Source organism: Xenopus laevis, chromosome 1L (genome assembly GCF_017654675.1).
Source record: "Xenopus laevis strain J_2021 chromosome 1L, Xenopus_laevis_v10.1, whole genome shotgun sequence".
Lineage (NCBI taxonomy): Eukaryota > Metazoa > Chordata > Amphibia > Anura > Pipidae > Xenopus > Xenopus laevis.
This window is the reverse complement of record NC_054371.1, coordinates 54,164,210-54,189,405: the sequence shown is the minus strand read 5'-3', so window position 1 is coordinate 54,189,405 and position 25,196 is coordinate 54,164,210. Positions and strand designations below refer to the sequence as shown.

Genomic DNA, 25,196 nt, shown 5'->3' with positions numbered 1-25,196 from the left:
TTTTGGCCACAGAGTGCTACAGTGCACCTGGTACCCCTCACTCTACAGCTCCACCACTGATTTTTGACAACAAGTCTCGAGGGCTGGGGAATTTTTTCCTTGCAAGAATTATATCTATGATATAGGTACCCGAAGGGCCACCCCCTTAAAGCTGCTGTCATAGGTGCCTATATATAAACAGGGAACCGCGTGTTTCCTTGCACTATAAAAATGTTTATATTAAAGTCTTATAAGAAGGAATGATAAAGTTGTCACTTTTTTCATATTGTTGTCTGACTGACCATGATACTTTCATTTTTCTTTGTATTTACCTAATGAAAAAAAGAAAAGAAAAACTTGCTTCTTCTATTCAGTTTGTATTCCTCGTCTGCTCTTATTAGACATTTCAGTTGCAACTTTCTTTTCAGGTGCACCGTGGTATAACAGGATTTGTCAAAGATCACCATGGTTTTCCAATTGCCAATGCTACTATATCTGTTGATGGAATTGACCATGATGTGACTTCAGGTATCGGTTATAACACTCACATGTACATTTGTATTGATTATCAAGCCCTTGTTACAATCATGCCAAGTAATTATGTTAGTATTTCACAAGGCAGTGCATTCAGTCTAGAAAGAATTCCTGAATTGCATGGGAAATGGGGCCTTGATTGTAGACAATTCTGGGCTTGTGAATACTGTATATGCTCCTTTCTATCCAAATATTTTTTTTTCCAAAGAGATGCAGAATCCATTTTAGTTGTATTTTACCATAACATAAACATTATTCCTCTGTGGGGTACTCTACTGAACCAGAGGCAAGTTTCACCTTGTACTGGAATAAAAATCTGACATTTTATCTGACATTGAATACATCTGTATACAACATTTTATTATATGGTAACATTGCTTCTACAGCAGTGTCTGATTTTAGGATTCAAAGGAAGACACAGAACTTTAATTTCTTTCCTCTCATTGGGGCAGATTCACTAAAGGACAAAGTGGCTAACGCTATCAGAAATTCGCCAGCGTTGCCATCCGCAGGGACATTGCCTATTCACTAACAGACGCAGGTGTCAATTTGCTGGCTAAAGAGATCGTCACTAGCGTTCGTTCGCACTCTATCGCCAGGTGACATTTTGCTCTGGCGAAAGGTTGTTACTCTGCAAATTCACTAAAGTGCGGATTTTACTGAACGTTACCTCTTTCGCCAGATTTGACTTTGCCACCTCAGTCCAAGTGAAGTGTTAAAAGAAACTAGATCTTCCTCAATCTTCTGTCACTTACATCATATCCCGTGTGCCGAAAATGCATTAAAGTTCAAAAAACGCTGGTGACAATTCCTTTTTTTAAGCAGGATTGGCTGCAAAAGTACTAACTTAAACTTTTTTGGGGTAACCGGTTTTCTCCAGACATTTCATAACAAATGGAACATTAATTTTACAGTGGGCTCATGTGTAGGGCATTATATTAATTCTCTTGTTTTATTAAGGTTCCCTGGACATTTTTAATAAAAAGTGGTAACTTCAAGCATTTGTACCAACATTTTTAATAAAGACCTCCATACAACTTTAAATGACTCGCCCCAATGCAAATTGACCTAAGCGCAAGATCACTAGCAAATTTTCACTAGGCACACTAGCGCATCTTTGCTATAAAATGCTCGCACTGCCAAATAACGCTAGCGAAAAGTCACCAGCGTTCGGCGCCCAGGATGAAACTTCACATATTAGTAAATTGGCGTAGACGTATTGTATTTGCGCCTGGCGAAGTAGTGCGAGGTGTGCTAACTTGACTGTGGCGAGAATTCGCCCATTAGTGAATATACCCCATTGACTCATCTGACTCATAAACCAAGGGGTGACTTCTCCTTTAAGAGTGTGCAATTAAAATTCACAATGCGCAATTAAAATTCGCAATGTAATAACAGTTTAAGGAACAATATTACATTGAGAGATGTGGATTTGTATTCTTATTGGTGCAAATTGTTGTGCTCTTTGCGACCTTTATTACATTCCCCCCCCCCCCATGGTCTTATTAAGCATCGTTCAGGAAAGAATATATGGGCTCTTTTAAGTGTAACTTTTTTAGCCAAAGAAATAAAAGGAAACATATAGATGCAGAAAAAGCATTTGATATAATATCCTGGGAACACTTGTTTGAATGCTTAGAGGCTCTTAGTATTACTGGCCCTATTTACATGGACGCTCTCACTCCAGCATGAAATGCTTATAAAATATCATGGGATTAGAATAAATAATAAACACTTTTGCTGATGATTTGCTAATTGTTCCATCACCAAAATCTGTGATCTCTTGAAAAATCTTTTGTACAAATTGAGTGTAAAAAGTCAGTAAAAAGTATCTAGGGATTTATCCCTGGTCGTTCTCATTTTAACAAAAGGTATACATTCTCTGTTTAATGTTAAAAGAGTTTCTTTAAAACTTTTTCAGAACTAATATACACTTTAACACATTTGCTTCTTCGCATTATAATACTTCGAAGGCAGAAACAGGAAAAAAATAGGACTCTGCTTTATTAATTTGCTTATAGAAAAGTAAGAGACAGCTTGATATAAATTGAGATACCAAAGCTGGAAAAAATGTATCTGATTTTAGGGTCTTTAATCTGGTGGCTATTTCTAGATATTTAATAAAATGGATATATGATGGAGAGATCTATATAAACTTGGAATTGGAAACAAAAATGAACTATAATGAGCAAATAGTGGCCAGGTTACACAGGCAATGGAATTATATATTTATTGCACTGAAACAAAAGCTTTCAGGGATTCAAAAACTATTCTTTAGTCACCATGAATTGAATTACCAGATGACTCCCTTCTCATCATTTAAAAGTTTAGGTTCTTTTTTCCCTTTGAATAAATGATCTTTATTATATGCCCTGAAACAAAAGAGGATTGAAAAAACAAGAGAAATCTCTCTATATGTCTCTATAGACAGTCATTTACTTGCAACTTCAGTACAGTATGGGACCTGTTATCCAGGAATGCCTGGGGGCTTTCCAGATAATGGATCTTTCCATAATTTGGAGCTTCATACCTTAAGTCTACTAGAAACATTAAATAAACCCAATAGGCTGTTTCTGCTTCCAATAAGGATTAATTATACAGTATCTTAGTTTGGATCAAGTACAAGCTACTGTTTTATTATTAAAGAGAAAAAGGAAATGATTTTTAAAAATTTAGATTATTTGGATAAAATGGAGTCTATAGCAGACGGCCTTTCCGTAATTCAGAGCTTTCTGGATAATGGGTTTCCAGATAACAAATCCCATACTTGTATTGCGATTTGTTGAAAAACTAAATCAATTAATAAAGAAATTTGGTCACCCTTGGCAAATGTGTCTTTTTTTTATAAAGGCAATAAATAATTAATCTTCTGTCCAAAATCTTTGCACATGTATTGTGCTGTGGTTACATGCTGTATAGTTTTGGGAAAAGCTTTATTAAATGTTAAGGCAGTCCTTAAATGCACAAGGTTTAAACAAATGGGTGTCTGACTTTTCTATTAAGTTTTTTTCAAGTAAAAAAAAAAAAGAGTAGATTAAAGCATCTGTTGAGAACCTAAGCTATTCAGACTTTATATAAATATTTGTTCCCAACTGTTAGGCTCTGCAGAAACACTTTTTTGTTAAATAAAGGATGTGTATAGCAGTGGTTAGGCTATTACATTTGCTATGCTTGCACGCACTTATTAAACTAGAAAACATTCAAGATTTGCCTTGACTTGTTATCTGAACTCAAATTGTTTTTAGAGTTACTTAATGTAAATTAATTGATCATATTAAATTATGTCTATATATACATACTTTTTAAACTTTTATAAACGGCAAATAAAAAACCTTTGAGGCAGATTTAATATATATCCGGTAACAGTAGCTTGTAATTGATCCCAACTAAAATAGAATTAATCCTCATTGGAAGCAGAACCAGCCTATTAGGTTTATTTAGGGGGTTATTTCCTAAATCACAAATTTATCTGGTTTGGCTTTTTGGGGGCAAAAAAAAAGCGATTTTGGTTTTCGGTCAATTTTATCATGTTTTTTTCCCAATCCAGTTTATTCCAGTTATATTATTAATAAATAAGGCAAAATTGGGCATGGGAGTTTGTTGAGTTTTTTTAAATTTTAATTATGAGATAAATTTGGATTTTCGTAAATAACTCCCTTAAAGGGGTTGTTCACCTTAAAATGATCTTTAAGGGGCCGATTCATCAAGGGTCGAATATCGAGGGTTAATTAACCCTCGATATTCGACTAGGAATTGAAATCCTTCGACTTCGAATATCGAAGTCGAAGGATTTAGCGCAAATTCTGCGATCGAACGATCGAAGGATTATTCCTTTGATCGAACGATAAAATCCTTCGAATCGAACGATTCGAAGGATTTAAATCCAATGATCGAAGGAATATCCTTCGATCAAAAAAACTTAGGCAAGCCTATGGGGACCTTCCCCATAGGCTAACATTGACTTCGGTAGCTTTTATCTGCCGAACTAGGGGGTCGAAGTTTTTTTTAAAGAGACAGTACTTCGACTATCGAATGGTCAAATAGTCGAACGATTTATACTTCGAATCCTTCGATTCGAAGTCGTAGTCGTAGTCGAAGGTCGAACTAGCCCATTCGATGGTCGAAGTAGCCCAAAAAACTTTTTTTTTTTTTTTACTTCGAATCCTTCACTCGAGCTTGATGAATCGGCCCCCTAATGTTAATTTGAAAGTGAACCACCCCTTTAATGTTTACATGGTTTTCTAGTAGACTTAAAGGATAAGTAAACATTTAAAATAAGTGAATGTAAAATTGACAAGAATTTTAGTCTAAGAACTTTTGCAATTTACATTCATTATTTAATTTCTTTTTATTCCAAGATATTAAGGGATACATGTGCTGTTAATATGAATGAATTTTGTTCCAACAGCGCCACCTGCTGGTCAGTTTCTGACCATTCTGACCATCAAGTAGTCAAGAAAGTTGTCAGGAGAAAGAAAGAGGCTGCTCTGATGTTCTTAGGAAAGATTTGTTCTAATTGTTTTCCTAAGCAGAAGAACATCAGAGCAGCCTCTTTCCCGAGCATTCTTGATAACACGTCCCATACCTGTATATGGAACTAGGCACTCCTAGCAATTCCAATGTTTTAATACTTTCATGACTGTTGGTAGTAAAGCTAAACTTTAATTATTAAGCCCCAAGATATTAACTGTATGCAATGGAAAATTATTATAGTTTTAGGAATTCGAAAACATTTGCCGAAATTTCACCATTATAAAAATGTCTTGGCAAATCAGAACAGGGCAGTTTCTCTCCGCACATAAATATCATGTGCTATTTTTGCTAAATACGTGCTTTTCTGTTGCCTTATATTAAACTGCTGTTGTATCTGTCCCTTTTTTTAAATCTTAGCAAAGGACGGTGACTACTGGAGACTGCTGACACCTGGAAATTATAAAATTACAGTTTCAGCACCTGGGTATCTGGCTGTTGTGAAGAAAGTAGCTGTTCCTTATAGCCCAGCTGTTAAGGTAAGTATCAAGCACCGATAAGGAAGAAAGGTTAAATACTCAAAGTTTCATTAATATTCATGAACTATTGGGCATAACTGTGCCATAAACACACAGATGTGAATAATCAGCATTTCTATAATACTAATGGTTTTCTGAGGGGGCCTGATATATCTTTTTGTTGTCTGGTTATTTGTATGCAATTTTCTAATTCTTTACCCATATTATTCAATCCCATTGTGCAAATTATATTTTATTTTGTAGCATGAGTTGCTGCAGAACTGCCGCATTGCTAAAAACTAACCCCACACAATGGTTTTACAGACCAAAAAAGATGCCACATTGAATTATTTATGTACAGGTATGGGGTGCGACATTGGGAAACCCATTATCCAGAAAGCTCTGAGTTACAGGAAGGCCATTTCCCATAGACAGCATTTTAATCAAATAATTCACATTTTTTAAAATGATTACATTCTTCTCTGTAATAATAAAGCAATACCTTGTGCTTGAACCCATCTAAGATATAATTAATCCTTATTGGACGTATAACAATTCTATTGGGTTTATTTAAAGTTTACATGATTTTCTAGTAGACCAGGTATGGAGATCCAAATTTAAGATAGATTCCTTATCCAGAAACCTGTATTTTATAAAGATGTATCATATACAGTATAGAAGTAGACATACAAGCTGCCCAAACTGGGAGCCAAACAAAAATTCTACCCTCCTTCCCAGAAACATGCAAAGGTTGGCAGCATCTTCCCTCTACACACATGTAATAATATGATTGGTTAAGGCTTTTCAGGAAAGTATCATTAGATAAAAAGTGGTCTACTAACCTGGTTATTCAAATAGAATGATTAGGCAACAAAAGTAGGTCATGCTTTGTGGCCTTTTGCTAATACCGATATTGCATCCCTTATCCAGAAACCTGTTATCCAGATAATGCAAAATGATGGGAAGGCCATCTCCCATAGAGCAATTTAAGCAAATAATTCTATGGTACACATCTCTAGTATTTGCTTCATTAATTCACCAATATTTGTCTTCTTTGGCATAGGTTGACTTTGACCTTGAGTCCTTGACAGAAAGAAAGGAGGAAGAGAAGGAAGAGATGATGGAATGGTGGAAGATGATGTCACAGACCTTGAATTTTTAAAAAATAAAAATGACAAAGTTAGTATATAGTAAAGCAGGCTTGAAATATTTCTAGAAATGTGTGTGCTAAAATACACATATCCAAAGTGTGTTATACATACACATTCCTAGAAATGTTGGACTATGTGTAATTTTAATTATTTAATATGTTTCCCTTTCCTGTAAAAAAAGTAGATGGAAAACTGCACTCCCTAGAATTGCTAGGCTTTAAACTAATAATGTAGAGGTTATTGGAAAAAAAGCAACAAATTGTTATACATATTGCATTTTATACCTAGAAATGGGAGGCCAGAAAAGGAGCAGTTCTGTAGAAAAGCAGTATTCTGTGAGTCGTGTGTAGAGTTCTTTTTGAGTTTATACAACAGTATAGCACAGCTGTTGCCAAAAACACTTGGCAGTATATATATATATATATATATATATATATATATATATAGAAATGATCTCAGTTCCATTTAGTGTGGGTGCTGTAAGGAAATGTATATTGGCATGGAAATTTATTTTTAGTTTCATCTGTAACTGAATGTAAATTAAATCCCAACGTCGCCTCCAAATAGGAAATATTTCCAGACAATATTACATTTCTGGTTTATACAATGAGAGTGCCTGTCTCATTCTCTTGACTGCATAGACAAACTATCATACCTTAATGAATAGTACTAATTCATCTGAATATTCTAGTTAGGAGTCTGTGTTTACCTTATATTTAAGTCATACTTTCACCTTATAAATTAACTGTTCGCACTGGAAATATGGGGTGCCTCACTTTGTACGACACTTGGGTTCAAAAGACACTGAAAAGCACAGTAAAAAGCAAGAGGATCTGTTTAGCTTTGTTCTAGATACACATGAACTAGTAAAATATAGGCAAGATTCTAGATATCCTCCAGTAAATAGATCTTCAATGGACAATGTAATGAGTGCAGTGGAGTAACTACATATTACTTGGCCCCACAGCAAATTATTTTTCAGGCCCCCAAAATGTTTAGAGGTTGACTTGTTTTACCAATATTTATTGAAACTGTATATAAATTTGGGCCTCATGGGGCCCCTATACCTCCTGGCCCCCCCTGCAGCTGCAGGGTCTGCTTCCTCTATAGTTACGCCCCTGAATGAGTGTAGCAATATTCGCTGATTATTTCCCCAAACTCCCCACTGGAGAGATCTATGAAGATGTGGGTGTTAAACAAAAGAGGGAGAATAATGCTGAAATGTAAACAGGGATTTGTAATTAGAGAAAGTATTGATAGCCACATCTTGGTTGGTAGCAGTTTGCCATCTGGTTAATAGCATAGAATACAATTTTGAAAGAATAGCAAAAAATTTTAACCAAGGTTACAAGAAAAAGAATATATGCTGAAGTAAAGATAAGCATTCATGCAAGGGACCGTGGGAGGCCAAACCAATGTCTTTACATCCAATATGGCCCCCATACACAGACCAATAAAAGCTGCCATCAGACCGAGTCGGCAGCTTATTGGTCTGTGTGTGAGGCCATCCGATGGGTGCCCCCGATCGATATCTGTTCAAAAGTCGGCCAGATGACGATCGGGCAGGGTAAAAAATCCCGTCGGATCACGGCCGCATCTGTGCGTTGATGCTGTCCCGCAATTCGACCGCCCGTATCTCCTCCATTCTGATGTGATTCGATCGGATCAGCCTGATATCGCCCACCTCAATGTGGGCATATCTGGGAGAAATCCGCTTGTTTGGTGACATTGTCAAACGAGCGAATCTCTCTGTGTATAGCCACCTTTAGCTTGAATCCTGGAGAAATAGCTCACTGATCTTCATTTCTGTTGAATATTCTTTTAAAAAAATATTTACCCTTTTTCCCCTGATAATATTCTTGGAAACAAGCAATCACATTAAAGAGCTTTGTAGAAATTCTTTGCAAACAAAAGAGGAATGTGCAGAGCTAAACCTGCCATATGTAATGCCCTAAAATTCATAGTAAAAAGCACAATAAAATTCCATCAGCACAGAATGATAATGTTTCTGAGTCTTTCTTTCAAAACTGATTTTTACATCCATTTGTATGTGTGCTGCATTTTACATATATTGAGAGAATAATGTTCTGACTATTATTATTTTTTTGCATATCTTTATTCAGTATCAGCTACAAAATATAACTCTTGCTAAAAAATACAAAATGATAAAATACTGTGAAGGAAAGGGTGCCCTGTGCTATAATACCCAAAATTAATAGGAAAATAGTTTTCTATTCTCTTTGTGGCTATAAAAAATATATTTGTTCATAGCCATAGGCACATAAAATTAATTGTAAGATGTTTACATATATGCAGTATATACACATGTTTAATGCAGTTGGTAACTTACTGCATCTATCAAAGAGGCTCCCAAGAAAATTAACATTTTGAAACGAGTAAAGGCACAAATCTTCCTGTTTGTAAAATTCTGTAAACCCAAATCACTTGTATTCGTATGTGGAAGTCCTTCTGAGAGGTTAGTACATTTAGCAGTGGAGATTTGTCTCAAATGGCCCAAATGTACTTAAAATAAAAAGCAAATATCATGGTTTCTATCTTTGGGTTAATCAAATATGTTCTTATTTAGAACTAAAGTAAATAACAGACTGTAGGTTATTTAAACTATTGATTCTCAGATCTCTTTTCAACACTGTTGGCTTATCTTTCCATCTGGAGAACCACAAAAAAATGTCTAAGCAACTTGTAAGGAAAGCATGGCGAGAATGAGATATACTTGCTTTTGCTATATAAATAAATGAAGATGATGATGATATAGGAGGGCTGGGGGACAGATATGGCTGGTAGAGGCACAGAAGAAGAAGAACCTTAAAAGAACAAGAAAAAATAAACAAGTCGTCCAAGGGGGAGGAAAAGAAAAACAAAGAAAAAAAAAGAGAGGGAAGGGAAAAGGGGAAGAAGGGGCTTACCTCAGATTAACAGATCTTGAGAAAAAGGATCTTGGGCTTGACAGGAAAATATAGTGTATAAAAAAATTTAAAATAATAGCATGCATTGTGTTATCTCTGCTATCAGAAAAGCTCTTGGTTTTATTTCCCCTTGTGTATGCAGTGATATCAATGCTCTCTGTGACTGTGCACCCATGGCAGATTTCAACCCTAAGACTAGGGCCACCAGCACTTGTAAGGGGGTAGAGTGGTTGATGTATGTTATGGCGAGTGAAAATTACTGTGTGCACATTGTTGAAACTGTGTGATATGTAAAAGTGGGTTCATTTATGTTTGAGTGTGTTTGCAATATGGGGTGTTCAGTGTAACTTAATAAATCGGCCACTAGGTGGTGCAGGAAGGTAGTAGAAGGGTGGATGCAATATTCCCCTGTCACTAGAGGGAGATGGTGAGTCTAGAGGTATAAAAAGGGGGCCGCACCCTAGTTTTATAGCCTTAGTCTGGAGGGAATGGCAGAGAATGGAAGACTGGAAGAAAATAGATCAATCTGAGAAGCAATCTGAGAGTAGGTAAGAGGGAGCATAGTAGGCACTAGGTTAGGATAGGGAGCATGGGCTGCCTAATGCCCCAACAAGGAGGGTAGTGGGGATAGTGCCTTGGTGGATTTTCCACAGGATAGGGACCCAAGAGCAAAGGGTTTAGGCCAGTAGTAGGGTTTGATGGGCTTCGGCCAGTGGACTGCCAGTAGAAAAAGCCTGGTCGGAATAGTAAAGGGAAACCACACGGAGTGCCAGATTACTGAGGCAGTTGGGGAACATGGATTCCTAGTGACTGGAGACAAGGGTGAGTACCCGACCTAGCCATCAAGTATCAATCTTCTGGACAAAGGGTTAAACTTAAACAATGCATGTGCTTATGGTAAAGACGGTTGATGTAACAAAGCTCCTGGTTATCGGTTCACTTGGAGTGGGGTGAAGTGTGTGTCCAACAAAAATGGTTACTCCCCTTACACACTACCATCAGAAATCACAGGGCCCCAAACAACAAAGTTTTCTGGGCCCCCCTTGCCACCCCTCCCTCACCCATCAGTACGAAGGCCACACAAGACACGAGAGTTAAAACTTTAAGTGCCCCCTACAAGTTAAAAAAAGAACATTGGTGCCCAGGGCGCCCCCCTACAAATTTTGGTGGTCAGGGCCCCCTACAAGTTAAAGAAAAAAAACATTGGTGCCAGGGCCCCTACAAGTTATTTAAAAGTAGGGGAGCAGTGGGAGGAGAGTCGGTGTCATGTGGCCCTGGCCTAAAAGGTGCAAGTTTGCACAGCAAACAGAAGTACACTTGACTTGACTGGACGGAATCAAGAGATGGGAAAACAAATGGAAGATTTTAGTTAAAAAGACAGTTTGGCCAGGTTAGGATTATATACAACTGAGAAGAAGCAATTCATGGGTAATATGATCTCTAACAAAGACAGAAACCTATAGTTATGGATGCTTTCTGATCTTTCCAGAAGACACATTATTGTGGGTTTTTTTTTCTGAAGCAGCGGTACTAACAACAGATCTTTAACCGAGAGAGACAAATTTAAAGAAAATAAACCATGTATATTACAATGTTGCCAGTATTACAGGTAAATATTAAGTCTGGAAGACCTTTTCTTTGGAGACTGCTAGAGACAGGGTTCCTGGACCTGTCTCTGAAAAAACGAAACTAAAATTTTCATATCCATTATAAATTATGAAAGTTATTTTTCTAGTTATGTCATAGTTCTTTCCATTTCAACTTTAACAGAGAGGGGAAGCTTTTCATTCAAATTGATTTCACAAATCTAGTAGTGATATATCTATAGCAACTGGATTTTATGAGTAATCCCAAAAAAAAAAAACACTTCCAAGATTACTCAGCATTATACTTACAAATACTAGATAGTCTGTTACAGTTTGCTGAATACAAAAACAGTAGTTTATGTAACATAGAACTAGTACAGTATGATTATTGCCATAATTTCCAATGAAGAGTGGGCTGCTCTGGGTCCTTTCAGATACAGTGATGGCTACCACTTTAAGGGGCAGATTTATCAAGGGTCGAAGTGATTTCGAGGGAATTTTCGAATTAAAAAAATTCAAAATTCGAAGTAGTTTTTTGGATACTTCAACCATCGAATAGGATACTACGACTTTGAATTTACAATCGATAATCGAAGTACTGTCTCTTTAAAAAAAACTTTGACTTCAATAATTCGCCAAATTAAACCCGCCGAAGTGCTTTGTTAGCCTATGGGGACCTTCTACAACATTTTTCTAAGTTTTTTGAAGTCAAAGTAAAATCGTTCGATCGTACGATAAAATTGTTCCAATCGTTAGAGAAACGATTTTACTTCAACCGCAGAATACCCAAATTCGATGAAAAAAGTTTGAATTCGATATTCGAATTCAAAGTATTTCAATTCGATGGTCGAATTTCGAAGTATTTTTTACCTCGAAATTCAACCCCTGATAAATCTGCCCCGATGTCAACGTTCGAATTTTGCTGCAATTTGATTTTTTTCTTCAAACTTAAATTTGAATTATGATTTAAAAAACTTGAATGTTTGATGTTTATGAAGCTACAAAACTTGAATGTAAGACTTTGGCATCTAAAAGTTGGAGAGTTCATATGGAAGTAATTTTTGTACACCCACTGAAAATGATGAGTAAAAAACAAATTTAATGTATTCAAGTTGTTTTCACTGTTTGATTCAAATCAAGTTTTTTACAATACAATAAGGAAACATTTCAGTTTGGTTAAATTTTGTGTTTAACCGAATAGGAAAAAAACTCTAAAATGCATACATTGGAATGCTGATAAATAGTGATGGGTGGATCTGTGCAGTTTAGCTTCGCCGAAAAACTTGTGAATTTAACGCAAAACCGTGAAAATTTCAGGAAACGCACTGAAGTCAATGGGCGTCAAAATAATTTGGACGTAATTCAATTTTGACGCGTGTCAATTTTGATGCGGGCGACAACTTTTATATGCACGATTATTTATTCCAAACGCATTAAAGTTAAAAAAAAATTTTGACGTGGCTATTTTTTGTCAACGAATTGTTGCTGCAGTTTCGCAAATTGATTCGCTTGCTGCAAAAACGCAGACATTCGTGTCTAGAAAATGTATTCGCCCATCACTACATCCCCATCTCACAGGGCTGTATATTTCCAGTAGTCAGTATTTAGTATAGGGCTGTTGCAACTATATGAGCAGAGCTCTTGCTGTCTATCTCCTCTAGAAGTCCCACTCCATATATTGCACACATATTAATAAGCAAAATAGTAACAATCTGATACAAAATCAATTTCATTTTTTTAGTGTTTTGGTTGCTCATGTGTCCGCTAATGTTAATGCTAGAATTACCTTTTGTTAGGGAACATTTCCAAAAATGAGAACAAAACACAAGAGCAAGTCCAAAAGTTACTTTTATTATTGTGCGGTGAGGTGTTGTGGTTCTCTGAATCAAACATTTACACATCCGTGCTTTCAAACTTTTATTTCCCTCTGTGCCAATAAATAGAAACAGTATTTCATAATAAAAAAAAAGAAAAAACTTGCATGTGTAGGTTGTGTCCTGAATTGAGTATTAATGATAGCGTGACATAATCTTTAGATTTTATTGTGCTGGTCGCAGTTCATAATCCAGTCAGCAGCTGAGGAATGACAGAAGGCGGGTCTATGTATATTTATAATATATTGCTTTGTGAGTAAAGCTCAGCAGAAATGGGGTTCAAAAGAGCTGATAATGTACAGCATTGATGGCTGTAACTGTTGGTCTCATTTACCACAATACAAATGTTCTTACCCTTCCAGAGGATAATTAAGGCATGGGTGAGGCTGAAGCAACAGACAATCACAAAGCACAGCAATCTCTATATTTATTTAGGTTATTACTAGTGATGGGCGAATTCATTCGCCAGGCGCAAATTCGCGGCGAATTCTCGGGATTCTCCGCCGGCTTGAAACTGCAGCGAAAATTCGCTGGTGAGAATTAAGAAAAAAAATGGACGCCGGTGTTTCAAAACGAGACGCCGGCGGTGTTTCGCGAATTTTATGCCGTTTCGTGAATTTCGCCCATCACTAGTTATTACCTCCAATATCTACATTTTATTACTGAAAGTCTGGATAGCTTTTATGGCAATCATCAAAATTCTTCACTATACAGGTATGGGATCCATTATGTGGAAACCCATTATCCAGAGAGTTCTGAAATACGGAAAGGCCATATCCCATAGACTCCATTTTATCCAAATGATCCAAATGTTTAAAAATGATTTCCCTTTTTTCTGTAATAATAAAACAGTAGCTTGTACTTGATCCACACTAAGATATAATTAATCCTTATTGGAAGCAAAACCAGCCTATTGGCTTTATTTAATGTCTATATGATTTTCTAGAAGATTAGATCCCATACCTGTACTACTTTTATAATCTTAGAATCACTTATGTGCATGGGTGGTGGTTGTGCCGTGAGACAAGGCACTAAGTTTAAAAGCCAAATAAAGGTATGGGATCCATTACCTGGAAACACATTATTCAGAAAGCTCTGAATTACGGAAAGGCCGTCTCCCATAGACTGCATTGTATCCAAATGATCCAAAGTTTTAAAAATGACTTACTTTTTCCTCTGTAATAATAAAACAGTAGCTTGCTCTTGATCCAAACTAAGATATAATTAATCCTTATTGGAAGCCAAACCAGCCTATTGGGTTTATTTAGGGGCACATTTACTAAGCTCGAGTGAAGGATTTGAATGAAAAATACTTAGTATGTGCTTAGAACTAAGTGCTGCCCCCAGGATGCTATAATTCACGGTGCACACAAACAAGCCAGACAAACCTTATATGTTAGATCACATGAGCCAATTACTGGACAGAGCTCCTCTCCTTTGCCTGTTACAGTTAGAGCTGCATAATTTCTGGTCAGGTGATCTCTGAGGCAGCACACAGACCTTCACTAAATGATGGCTCAAGGTAAGGGATGTAAAAGGGCAATATTTGCTAATATCTATATTCCAGTTGAGTAAGATTTTTAATATGTCACTTAGGGGGTTATTTACCAAAATCCAAATTTATCTCATAATACTAATAAAAAAAGTTTGACCAAACTCCCCTGCCTGATTCAGCTTATTTTTTAATGAAAAAAACTCAATTTAATCGGATCGTGAAAAAACTAGCTAAAATTGAGCAAAAACTCATACAAATTTTTGGGCTTCTTTCCCAGATCACTTGATTTTTTTTGGAAAAGGTCGGATTTTCAGGCTAAACCCAGCACCAGCGTTGGATTGGGCCGGTGGGAACCCGGGAAAAAACCCGGTGGGCCCGGCCCTCACGGGCCCCTGACGGCCCAGCCCCCTTCCTCGATCTCCGGGCCCCCAAATAAAAATTGATCAATGCACCGGTAGTGCATGCACGTCGGTGGTCTCGCATGTGCACCAGCTTTTGTACACACATGTACACTGTTGCTAGTATTCACTTTGTGTGTAGTTTTCCTTTAATATGTAGATCAACGTTGTCTAACACCAATCTCCTATAATAATGTACTATCATACAATAGGACATTATAAAGAAGGCATGCATAAGTAGGGTCACATATCTTGCCCCCCAATGGCCGTTCAACATAATTGCAAGGAAAATTATTATTTTGAAGAAATCACCTTAGAACAAATAATATTTTATATTCCATTATCCACTACATTATACATATTATTGATAAGGGCCCTAATGTGGGCCAAAGTGTTAGATAAATTCTGTTATCACTTTAACCCTTTAAGTGCCAGCAGAATTTCACATTTTGGTTACGCGAAATGCCAGCCGTTTTTAAGCATTTTGTGCTCTCTCACTTTAGGGGCATTTTCTGAGGGGAAACCTATAGTTTACCTAGGAAAATTATACATTGTTTTTTTCGGTAGAAACTGAGCTTTCTAAATCTGCCTGAGTTTTCATGTATTTCCACCTGTGCAAAAAAATTTATAGTGCTAAATAACAAAAAAAAATGAAAAATTACCATTTTTCATCGTATATCAATTTATACCAGAAAAATATTTCATTTTACAGATGAAAATCCAACGTATTTGGAAAGCCTTATGTCTCTCGAACGTGCCAATACCAGATATGTATAGTTTTAGGGAGATTTAGGATTTCTGTACAGCAAAAACTCCCGGCAGTATATTACTGAATTTTGAAAGCACTAAGGCAGAAAACGGCATGCTTTAGATTCCAAGGCAAAAAATCCTGAAACCATAGGTTTACCCCAGAAAACCATACATTTTTGAAAAGTACACATTCTGCCGATTACAAAATGGGTAACTATGTCTCTCTACTCCCAACTACCAAACAGAAAAGCTTGTCTGAACATAGCGGTTTTTCAAAATAAAATTCAAAATTTTGAAAAATCATTTCAAAGGTTTTATTTTGCTGCTCTGCATATCCCAAACTATATTACGTACCAAGAAAAAGCACCTGAAATATGATTGCCAGGGGTCCACTGAACAGTTTGATACCCATTATGCATAGGTTTACCAAAGTATCTGGCATTTAGAGACACAAATATGAAGTTAGCGCATCCAAATTGTTCAGGACTTTACTTCAGCTACTGAGAAATCAAAACATTGACTGCATTTTTTGTGGGGTAAAAACACAGAAATATATGTTTACCCCCCAAACCCATATATTTTTGGAAAGAACACATTCTACAGAATCTAAAATGGGTACCCATGCCTTTCTGCTCCAAACTACTGAGTCGCAAGGCTTTCCCACAATTGTCGGTTTTGGTGAAATATCTGAAAATTGCCTCAAAGCTTCAACTTCCCAGCACCATATCACCCATGTATCATTACGTACTAAGAAAAAGCACCCTAAATATGATTGCCAGGGTTCCTCTGAACATTTTGGTGGCCATTGTTCATAAGTTTACCAAAGTATCTGGCATTTAGAGGCCCCAAAATGAAGTTAGCGCATACAAACAGTCCCGTGGGTAACTTCAGCTAATGAAAAATCAACACATTGACTGCATTTTTGTGGGGTAAAAACACAGAAATATATGTTTACCCCCAAAACCCATATATTTTTGGAAAGTACACATTCTACCAAATCTAAAATGGGTACCCATGCCTTTCTGCTCCAAACTACTGAGTCGCAAGGCTTTCCCACAATTGTCGGTTTTGGTGAAATATCTGAAAATTGCCTCAAAGCTTCAACTTCTCAGCACCATATCACCCATGTATCGTTACGCACCAAGAAAAAACACCCTAAATATGATTGCCAGGGTTCCTCCAAACAGTTTGGTGGCCATTGTTCATAGGTTTACCAAAGTATCTGGCAGTTAGAGGCCTCAAAATGAAGTTAGCGCATACAAATAGTCCTGTGGGTAACTTCATCTAATGAAAAATCAACACATTGACTGCATTTTTGTGGGGTAAAAACACAGAAATATATGTTTACCCCCCAAACCCATATATTTTTGGAAAGTACACATTCTACAGAATCTAAAATGGATACCCATGCCTTTCTGCTCCAAACTACTGAGTCGCAAGGCTTTCCCACAATTGTCGGTTTTGGTGAAATATCTGAAAATTGCCTCAAAGCTTCAACTTCTCAGCACCATATCACCCATGTATCGTTACGCACCAAAAAAAACACCCTAAATATGATTGCCAGGGGTCCTCCAAACAGTTTGGTGCCCACTGTGCATAGGTTTACCAAAGTATATGGCAGTTAGAGGCCGCAAAATGAAGTTAGTGCATACAAAAAGTCCAGTGGGTAACTTCAGCTAATGAAAAATCAACACATTGACTGCATTTTTGTGGGGTAAAAACACAGAAATATATGTTTACCCCCCAAAACCCATATATTTTTGGAAAGTACACATTCTACCGGATCTCAAATGGGTACCCATGCCTTTCTGCTCCAAACTACTGAGTCGCAAGGCTTTCCCACAATTGTCGGTTTTGGTGAAATATCTGAAAATTGCCTCAAAGCTTCAACTTCTCAGCCCCATATCACCCATGTATCGTTACGCACCAAGAAAAAGCACCATAAATATGATTGCCAGGGTTCCTCCAAACAGTTTGGTGGCCATTGTTCATAGGTTTACCAAAGTATCTGGCATTTAGAGGCCTCAAAATGAAGTTAGCGCATACAAATAGTCCTGTGGGTAACTTCATCTAATGAAAAATCAACACATTGACTGCATTTTTGTGGGGTAAAAACACAGAAATATATGTTTACCCCCCAAAACCCATATATTTTTGGAAAGTACACATTCTACAGAATCTAAAATGGGTACCCATGCCTTTCTGTTCCAAACTACTGAGTCGCAAGGCTTTCCCACAATTGTCGGTTTTGGTGAAATATCTGAAAATTGCCTCAAAGCTTCAACTTCTCAGCACCATATCACCCATGTATCGTTACGCACCAAGAAAAAACACCCTAAATATGATTGCCAGGGTTCCTCCAAACAGTTTGGTGGCCATTGTTCATAGGTTTACCAAAGTATCTGGCAGTTAGAGGCCTCAAAATGAAGTTAGCGCATACAAATAGTCCTGTGGGTAACTTCATCTAATGAAAAATCAACACATTGACTGCATTTTTGTGGGGTAAAAACACAGAAATATATGTTTACCCCCCAAAACCCATATATTTTTGGAAAGTACACATTCTACCGGATCTCAAATGGGTACCCATGCCTTTCTGCTCCAAACTACTGAGTCGCAAGGCTTTCCCACAATTGTCGGTTTTGGTGAAATATCTGAAAATTGCCTCAAAGCTTCAACTTCTCAGCCCCATATCACCCATGTATCGTTACGCACCAAGAAAAAGCACCATAAATATGATTGCCAGGGTTCCTCCAAACAGTTTGGTGGCCATTGTTCATAGGTTTACCAAAGTATCTGGCATTTAGAGGCCTCAAAATGAAGTTAGCGCATACAAATAGTCCTGTGGGTAACTTCATCTAATGAAAAATCAACACATTGACTGCATTTTTGTGGGGTAAAAACACAGAAATATATGTTTACCCCCCAAAACCCATATATTTTTGGAAAGTACACATTCTACAGAATCTAAAATGGGTACCCATGCCTTTCTGTTCCAAACTACTGAGTCGCAAGGCTTTCCCACAATTGTCGGTTTTGGTGAAATATCTGAAAATTGCCTCAAAGCTTCAACTTCTCAGCACCATATCACCCATGTATCGTTACGCACCAAGAAAAAACACCCTAAATATGATTGCCAGGGTTCCTCCAAACAGTTTGGTGGCCATTGTTCATAGGTTTACCAAAGTATCTGGCAGTTAGAGGCCTCAAAATGAAGTTAGCGCATACAAATAGTCCTGTGGGTAACTTCATCTAATGAAAAATCAACACATTGACTGCATTTTTGTGGGGTAAAAACACAGAAATATATGTTTACCCCCCAAACCCATATATTTTTGGAAAGTACACATTCTACAGAATCTAAAATGGGTACCCATGCCTTTCTGCTCCAAACTACTGAGTCGCAAGGCTTTCCTACAATTGTCGGTTTTGGTGAAATATCTGAAAATTGCCTCAAAGCTTCATCTTCTCAGCACCATATCACCCATGTATCGTTACGCACCAAAAAAAAACACCCTAAATATGATTGCCAGGGGTCCTCCAAACAGTTTGGTGCCCACTGTGCATAGGTTTACCAAAGTATATGGCAGTTAGAGGCCCCAAAATGAAGTTAGCGCATACAAATAGTCCTGTGGGTAACTTCAGCTAATGAAAAATCAACACATTGACTGCATTTTTGTGGGGTAAAAACACAGAAATATATGTTTACCCCCCAAACCCATATATCTTTGGAAAGTACACATTATACAGAATCTAAAATGGGTACCCATGCCTTTCTGCCCCAAACTACTGAGTCGCAAGGCTTTGCCAAATTTGGCGGTTTTGGTAAAATATTCTGAAAATTGCCTCAAAGCTTCAACTTTCCAGCATCGTATTGTCCATGTATCATTACCAGCATAAAGCATCCTAAATATAAACATAGGGGTCTACTAAACAGTTTGATGCCCAATGTGCATAGATATACCAAACTATGTGGGGCACAGAGACCCCCAAATGACAATATGTATAGACATTTTCACGGCTGACGCGCTGGCTGCTGCAATATAACCACCCAGTGTGTGTATTATGCGACATTAGACCACCTAACAGTACAGAGACCCCAGAAAACCATATATTTTCAGAAAGTACACATTCTGACGAATCCAATATGGGTAAATAAGCGTTTCTAATGCAAACTGCCAAACTGCAAAGCAATGCTGAACATAACGGTTTTTATCAAATTTCTGAAAATCGTCACAAAGCTTGAATTTTACCCCATTATATGCCCCACATTTCGTAACTTATCAGCCTAAAACATCCTGAATATGAACGCCAGGGGTCTACTAAACACTTTGATGCCCAATATGCATAGATATACCAAACTATGTGGCGCACAGAGACCCCCAAATGACAATAGTGTATACATTTTCACGGCTGACGCGCGCTGGCTGCTGCAATATAAGCACCCGGTGTGTGTAATATGCGACATTAGACCCCCCTAACAGTACAGAGACCCCAGAAAACCATATATTTTCGGAAAGTACACATTCTGACTAATCCAATATGGGTAAATATGTGTTCCTACTGCAAACTGTCAAACTGCAAAGCAATGCTGAACGTAACGGTTTTTATCAAATTTCTGAAAATCGTCACAAAGCTTGAATTTTACCCCATTATATGCCCCACATTTCGTAACTTATCAGCATAAATCATCCTGAATATGAACGCCAGGGGTCTACTAAACACTTTGATGCCCAATATGCATAGATATACCAAACTATGTGGCGCACAGAGACCCCCAAATGACAATAGTGTATATACATTTTCATGGCTGACGCACGCTGGCTGCTGCAATATAAGCACCCGGTGTGTGTAATATGCGACATTAGACCCCCCTAACAGTACAGAGACCCCAGAAAACCATATATTTTCAGAAAGTATACATTCTGACGAATCGAATATGGGTAAATATGTGTTCCTACTGCAAACTGTCAAACTGCAAAGCAATGCTGAACGTAACAGTTTTTATCAAATTTCTGAAAATCGTCACAAAGCTTGAATTTTATCCCATTATATGCCCCACATTTCGTAACTTATCAGCATAAAACATCCTAAATATGAGCGCCAGGGGTCTACTGAACACTTTGATGCCCAAAATGCATAGATATACCAAACTATGTGGCGCACAGAGACCCCCAAATGACAATATGTATAGACATTTTCACGGCTGACACGCTGGCTGCAGCAATATAACCACCCGGTGTGTGTGTATTATGCGACATTAGACCACCTAACAGTACAGAGACCCCAGAAAACCATATATTTTCAGAAAGTACACATTCTGACGAATCCAATATGGGTAAATAAGTGTTTCTACTGCAAACTGCCAAACTGCAAAGCAATGCTGAACATAACGGTTTATATCAAATTTCTGAAAATCGTCACAAAGCTTGAATTTTACCCCATTATATGCCCCACATTTCGTAACTTATCAGCATAAAACATCCTGAATATGAACGCCAGGGGTCTACTAAACACTTTGATGCCCAATATGCATAGATATACCAAACTATGTGGCGCACAGAGACCCCCAAATGACAATAGTGTATACATTTTCACGGCTGACGCGCGCTGGCTGCTGCAATATAAGCACCCGGTGTGTGTAATATGCGACATTAGACCCCCCTAACAGTACAGAGACCCCAGAAAACCATATATTTTCGGAAAGTACACATTCTGACGAATCCAATATGGGTAAATATGTGTTCCTACTGCAAACTGTCAAACTGCAAAGCAATGCTGAACGTAACGGCTTTTATCAAATTTCTGAAAATCGTCACAAAGCTTGAATTTTACCCCATTATATGCCCCACATTTCGTAACTTATCAGCATAAAACATCCTGAATATGAACGCCAGGGGTCTACTAAACACTTTGATGCCCAATATGCATAGATATACCAAACTATGTGGCGCACAGAGACCCCCAAATGACAATAGTGTATACATTTTCACGGCTGATGCGTGCTGGCTGCTGCAATACAAGCACCTGGTGTGTGTAATATGCGACATTAGACCCCCCTAACAGTACAGAGACCCCAGAAAACCATATATTTTCAGAAAGTACACATTTTGACGAATCCAATATGGGTAAATATGTGTTCCTACTGCAAACTGTCAAACTGCAAAGCAATGCTGAACGTAACGGTTTTTATCAAATTTCTGAACATCGTCACAAAGCTTGAATTTTACCCCATTATATGCCCCACATTTCATAACTTATCAGCATAAAACATCCTAAATATGAGCGCATGGGGTCTACTGAACACTTTGATGCCCAATATGCATAGATATACCAAACTATGTGGCGCACAGAGACCCCCAAATGACAATATGTATAGACATTTTCACGGCTGACGCGCTGGCTGCTGCAATATAACCACCCGGTGTGTGTATTATGCGACATTAGACCACCTAACAGCACAGAGACCCCAGAAAACCATATATTTTCAGAAAGTACACATTTTGACGAATCCAATATGGGTAAATAAGTGTTTCTACTGCAAACTGCCAAACTGCAAAGCAATGCTGAACATAACGGTTTTTATCAAATTTCTGAAAATCGTCACAAAGCTTGAATTTTACCCCATTATATGCCCCACATTTCGTAGCTTATCAGCATAAAACATCCTAAATATGAGCGCCAGGGGTCTACTGAACACTTTGATGCCCAATATGCATAGATATACCAAAGTATGTGGCGCACAGAGACCCCCAAATGACAATATGTATAGACATTTTCACAGCTGACGCGCGCTGGCTGCTGCAATATAAGCACCTGGTGTGTGTAATATGCGACATTAGACCCCCCTAACAGTACAGAGACCCCAGAAAACCATATATTTTCAGAAAGTACACATTCTGACGAATCCAAAATGGGTAAATAAGTGTTTCTACTGCAAACTGCCAAACTGCAAAGCAATGCTGAACATAACGGTTTTTATCAAATTTCTGAAAATCGTCACAAAGCTTGAATTTTACCCCATTATGTGCCCCACATTTCGTAACGTATCAGCATAAAACATCCTAAATATGAACGACAGGGGTCTACTGAACACTTTGATGCCCAATATGCATAGATATACCAAACTATGTGGCGCACAGAGACCCACAAATGGATATATAGTAGATAAAATTTACATAGGCAAAACAAAATAACACAGAACAGTGTGAAATGCAAATAAATCACCAAAAACTAATAAAACCACAAAAATCAATGCTTTTTTTTTTCACACTAGTGTAATCGGCCACCAGAATTACCGTTTGAATATTTTAGCTGGGCCAAATCGATTATACGGACAGAAACAAGTGAACAACACAAATGCAGAGCTGAAAATGCAATAAAATGGCTAAAAATTCAATAAAATGGCTAAAAATGCACCAAAATACCCAAAATTGCAATATAACCACCAAAATAACATACAAATGCTATTGCACAGTACGGTTAGCGAATACGCTATTTGGAACGGCAATAAAACATTTTTTTTAGCCCAAAAAGAGACGATGCGATAAGAAAAAAAAAAAAAAAAGCCACAAAGCCATATATGTACATATGCGTGTGCACAACGGGTAAATTGCATGTTATTTGCGCGTGTGCGCGTGTGCAAGTGTACATGGGTGCTGTGAGTGTGTGTGACCCCCCCAATCCCTAAAAATCTATGTGTGAGTGTGTGTAAGTGTGAATGTAAGTGTATATTACTGTAATAAGTGTGTGTTGGTGTGTTTGTGTGTTTTTGTGTGTGCAAATGTTACACTTACCTGGGGTAGATGCCTCAGATCGATGAGAGAGGGCTCCACGCAGCAGATCTGCAGCTCCAACGGTCATCAGCCATGTGGGGGCGGAGCTGGGCGGAAGTGCAGCGCAGGCAGCAGCAGGACGCATAGGAAACGCGTCCCTGCTGCTGCTTTGGGGCCCCTGGGCGATCGCGCCCCAGGGGCCACACGATCCCCTGCTCTGCTCGTTGTCATGGGGCAGGGGATCGTGAAGGAGCGGAGCGAGCGGCTCTAACAGCCGCTCCTCCGCTCGCAAATCCGGAAGTGCTGCAGAACGTAGAATCTACGATCTGTGGCACTTTGGTCCTTTGATCCACAGAACGTAGATTCTACGTTCTGTGGCACTTAAAGGGTTAATAACTTATAAAGGAATGCTGGTCCTCGCTGAAATTTTTTATAAACAAATCTGACCCTTTGACAATTGACACTTTTTTATATATATAATATATATTTGTGATATATATAAAATATATTATAAATAATATATCTAAACCTTGGAAATACAATGTGGCCAGATAAATGTTGTCTTATACTGTTTTTTAACACATCATTTATGTTCATTACATAGGGCAAGAAAAACATACAAACTTAAAGGAATTGTTCAGTATAAACATAAAAAATGGGTAAATAGATAGGCTATGCAAAATAACACATATTTCTAATATAGTTAGTTAGCCAAAAATGTAATGTATAAAGTCTGGAGTGACTGGATGTCTAACATAATAGCCAGAACACTACTTCCTGCTTTTCAGCTCTCTTGGTTTCCACTGACTGGTGTCAGGGGGCCTATCAGCTCCCAGCGGGAGAAGTCCGGACCAAGTAGGAAGCTTTGGGTAAAAAGTCCAAGTTCAGTGGTATCCAATGGGGTCAGGTGAAAGCATAGTCAAATTCAGGCAAAGGTTCAAAAGGCAGGCAGCAAGAATCAGAATCAGGGTCAAGGCAGAAGTCAGGAATCCAGGAAACAGCAATTTCGGAAACCTAGGAACACAAGTCAGCAATTCCTATAATCGGGCATCGAACCTGTGACCTGGTAGTTATTTTATTTCCAAATTTTGGAAACGCCGGCGTGATGACATCATCATGCCGGCGTCAACCCACGTGTGTCATGGACGCCGCCATCTTGAAATCCGCGGCGCCGGACATTGGAGCTCCTGACAACTGGTTACCAGGAAATAACAAATCAGTGACTTAGGGGAGGGCCATATGGGTCATAACTGCCATATGGGTCATAACTGTTTCTTTTGAACCTGAGCTGAATGCTGAGGATCTATTGCAAACTCACTGAACAATTATGTCCCATGTGGCCCCCCCTCAAGTCGCTGACAAACTCAGAGTTAGAGAGCTCAAAAGCAGGAAGTAGTGTTCTGTTCTGTTATGTTAGACATCCAGTCACTCCAGCCTTTATACATTACATATTTGCCTAACTTTATTAAAAACATTTTTTATTTTTGATAGGCTATTTAATAATCCAGTATTTATTTTTACATTGAACTGTTCCTTTAAACACTCATCATTGTAAGGACATATATTCTACATCACTTCACTGTCCTGTTATGATAGATCTACATGAGGGGTGTAACCGATTTTTATGAATGCTTGGAATGACATAAAATGTAATGTAGATACTTTGAATACTTCACAAAAAGCTAGTTAAACTCATTCATTTTAATAATACTCTTGTAGGGCATTTAATATTATACTAA

The 25,196-nt window shown here is 37.9% G+C and overlaps 1 protein-coding gene across 1 annotated transcript in view; it reads left to right on the top strand.

The window, feature by feature from the left end:
• The window catches only part of cpe.L (carboxypeptidase E L homeolog), a 38,943-nt gene extending 30,294 nt beyond the window's left edge, over nt 1-8,649 (top strand). The window contains 3 exon segments of the mRNA NM_001127813.1: nt 408-507; nt 5,404-5,522; nt 6,565-8,649. Of these exon segments, the coding sequence (NP_001121285.1) occupies nt 408-507; nt 5,404-5,522; nt 6,565-6,663 (318 nt within the window). The 3' untranslated portion in view covers nt 6,664-8,649.
• The last annotated feature ends 16,547 nt before the right edge of the window (nt 8,650-25,196 follow it).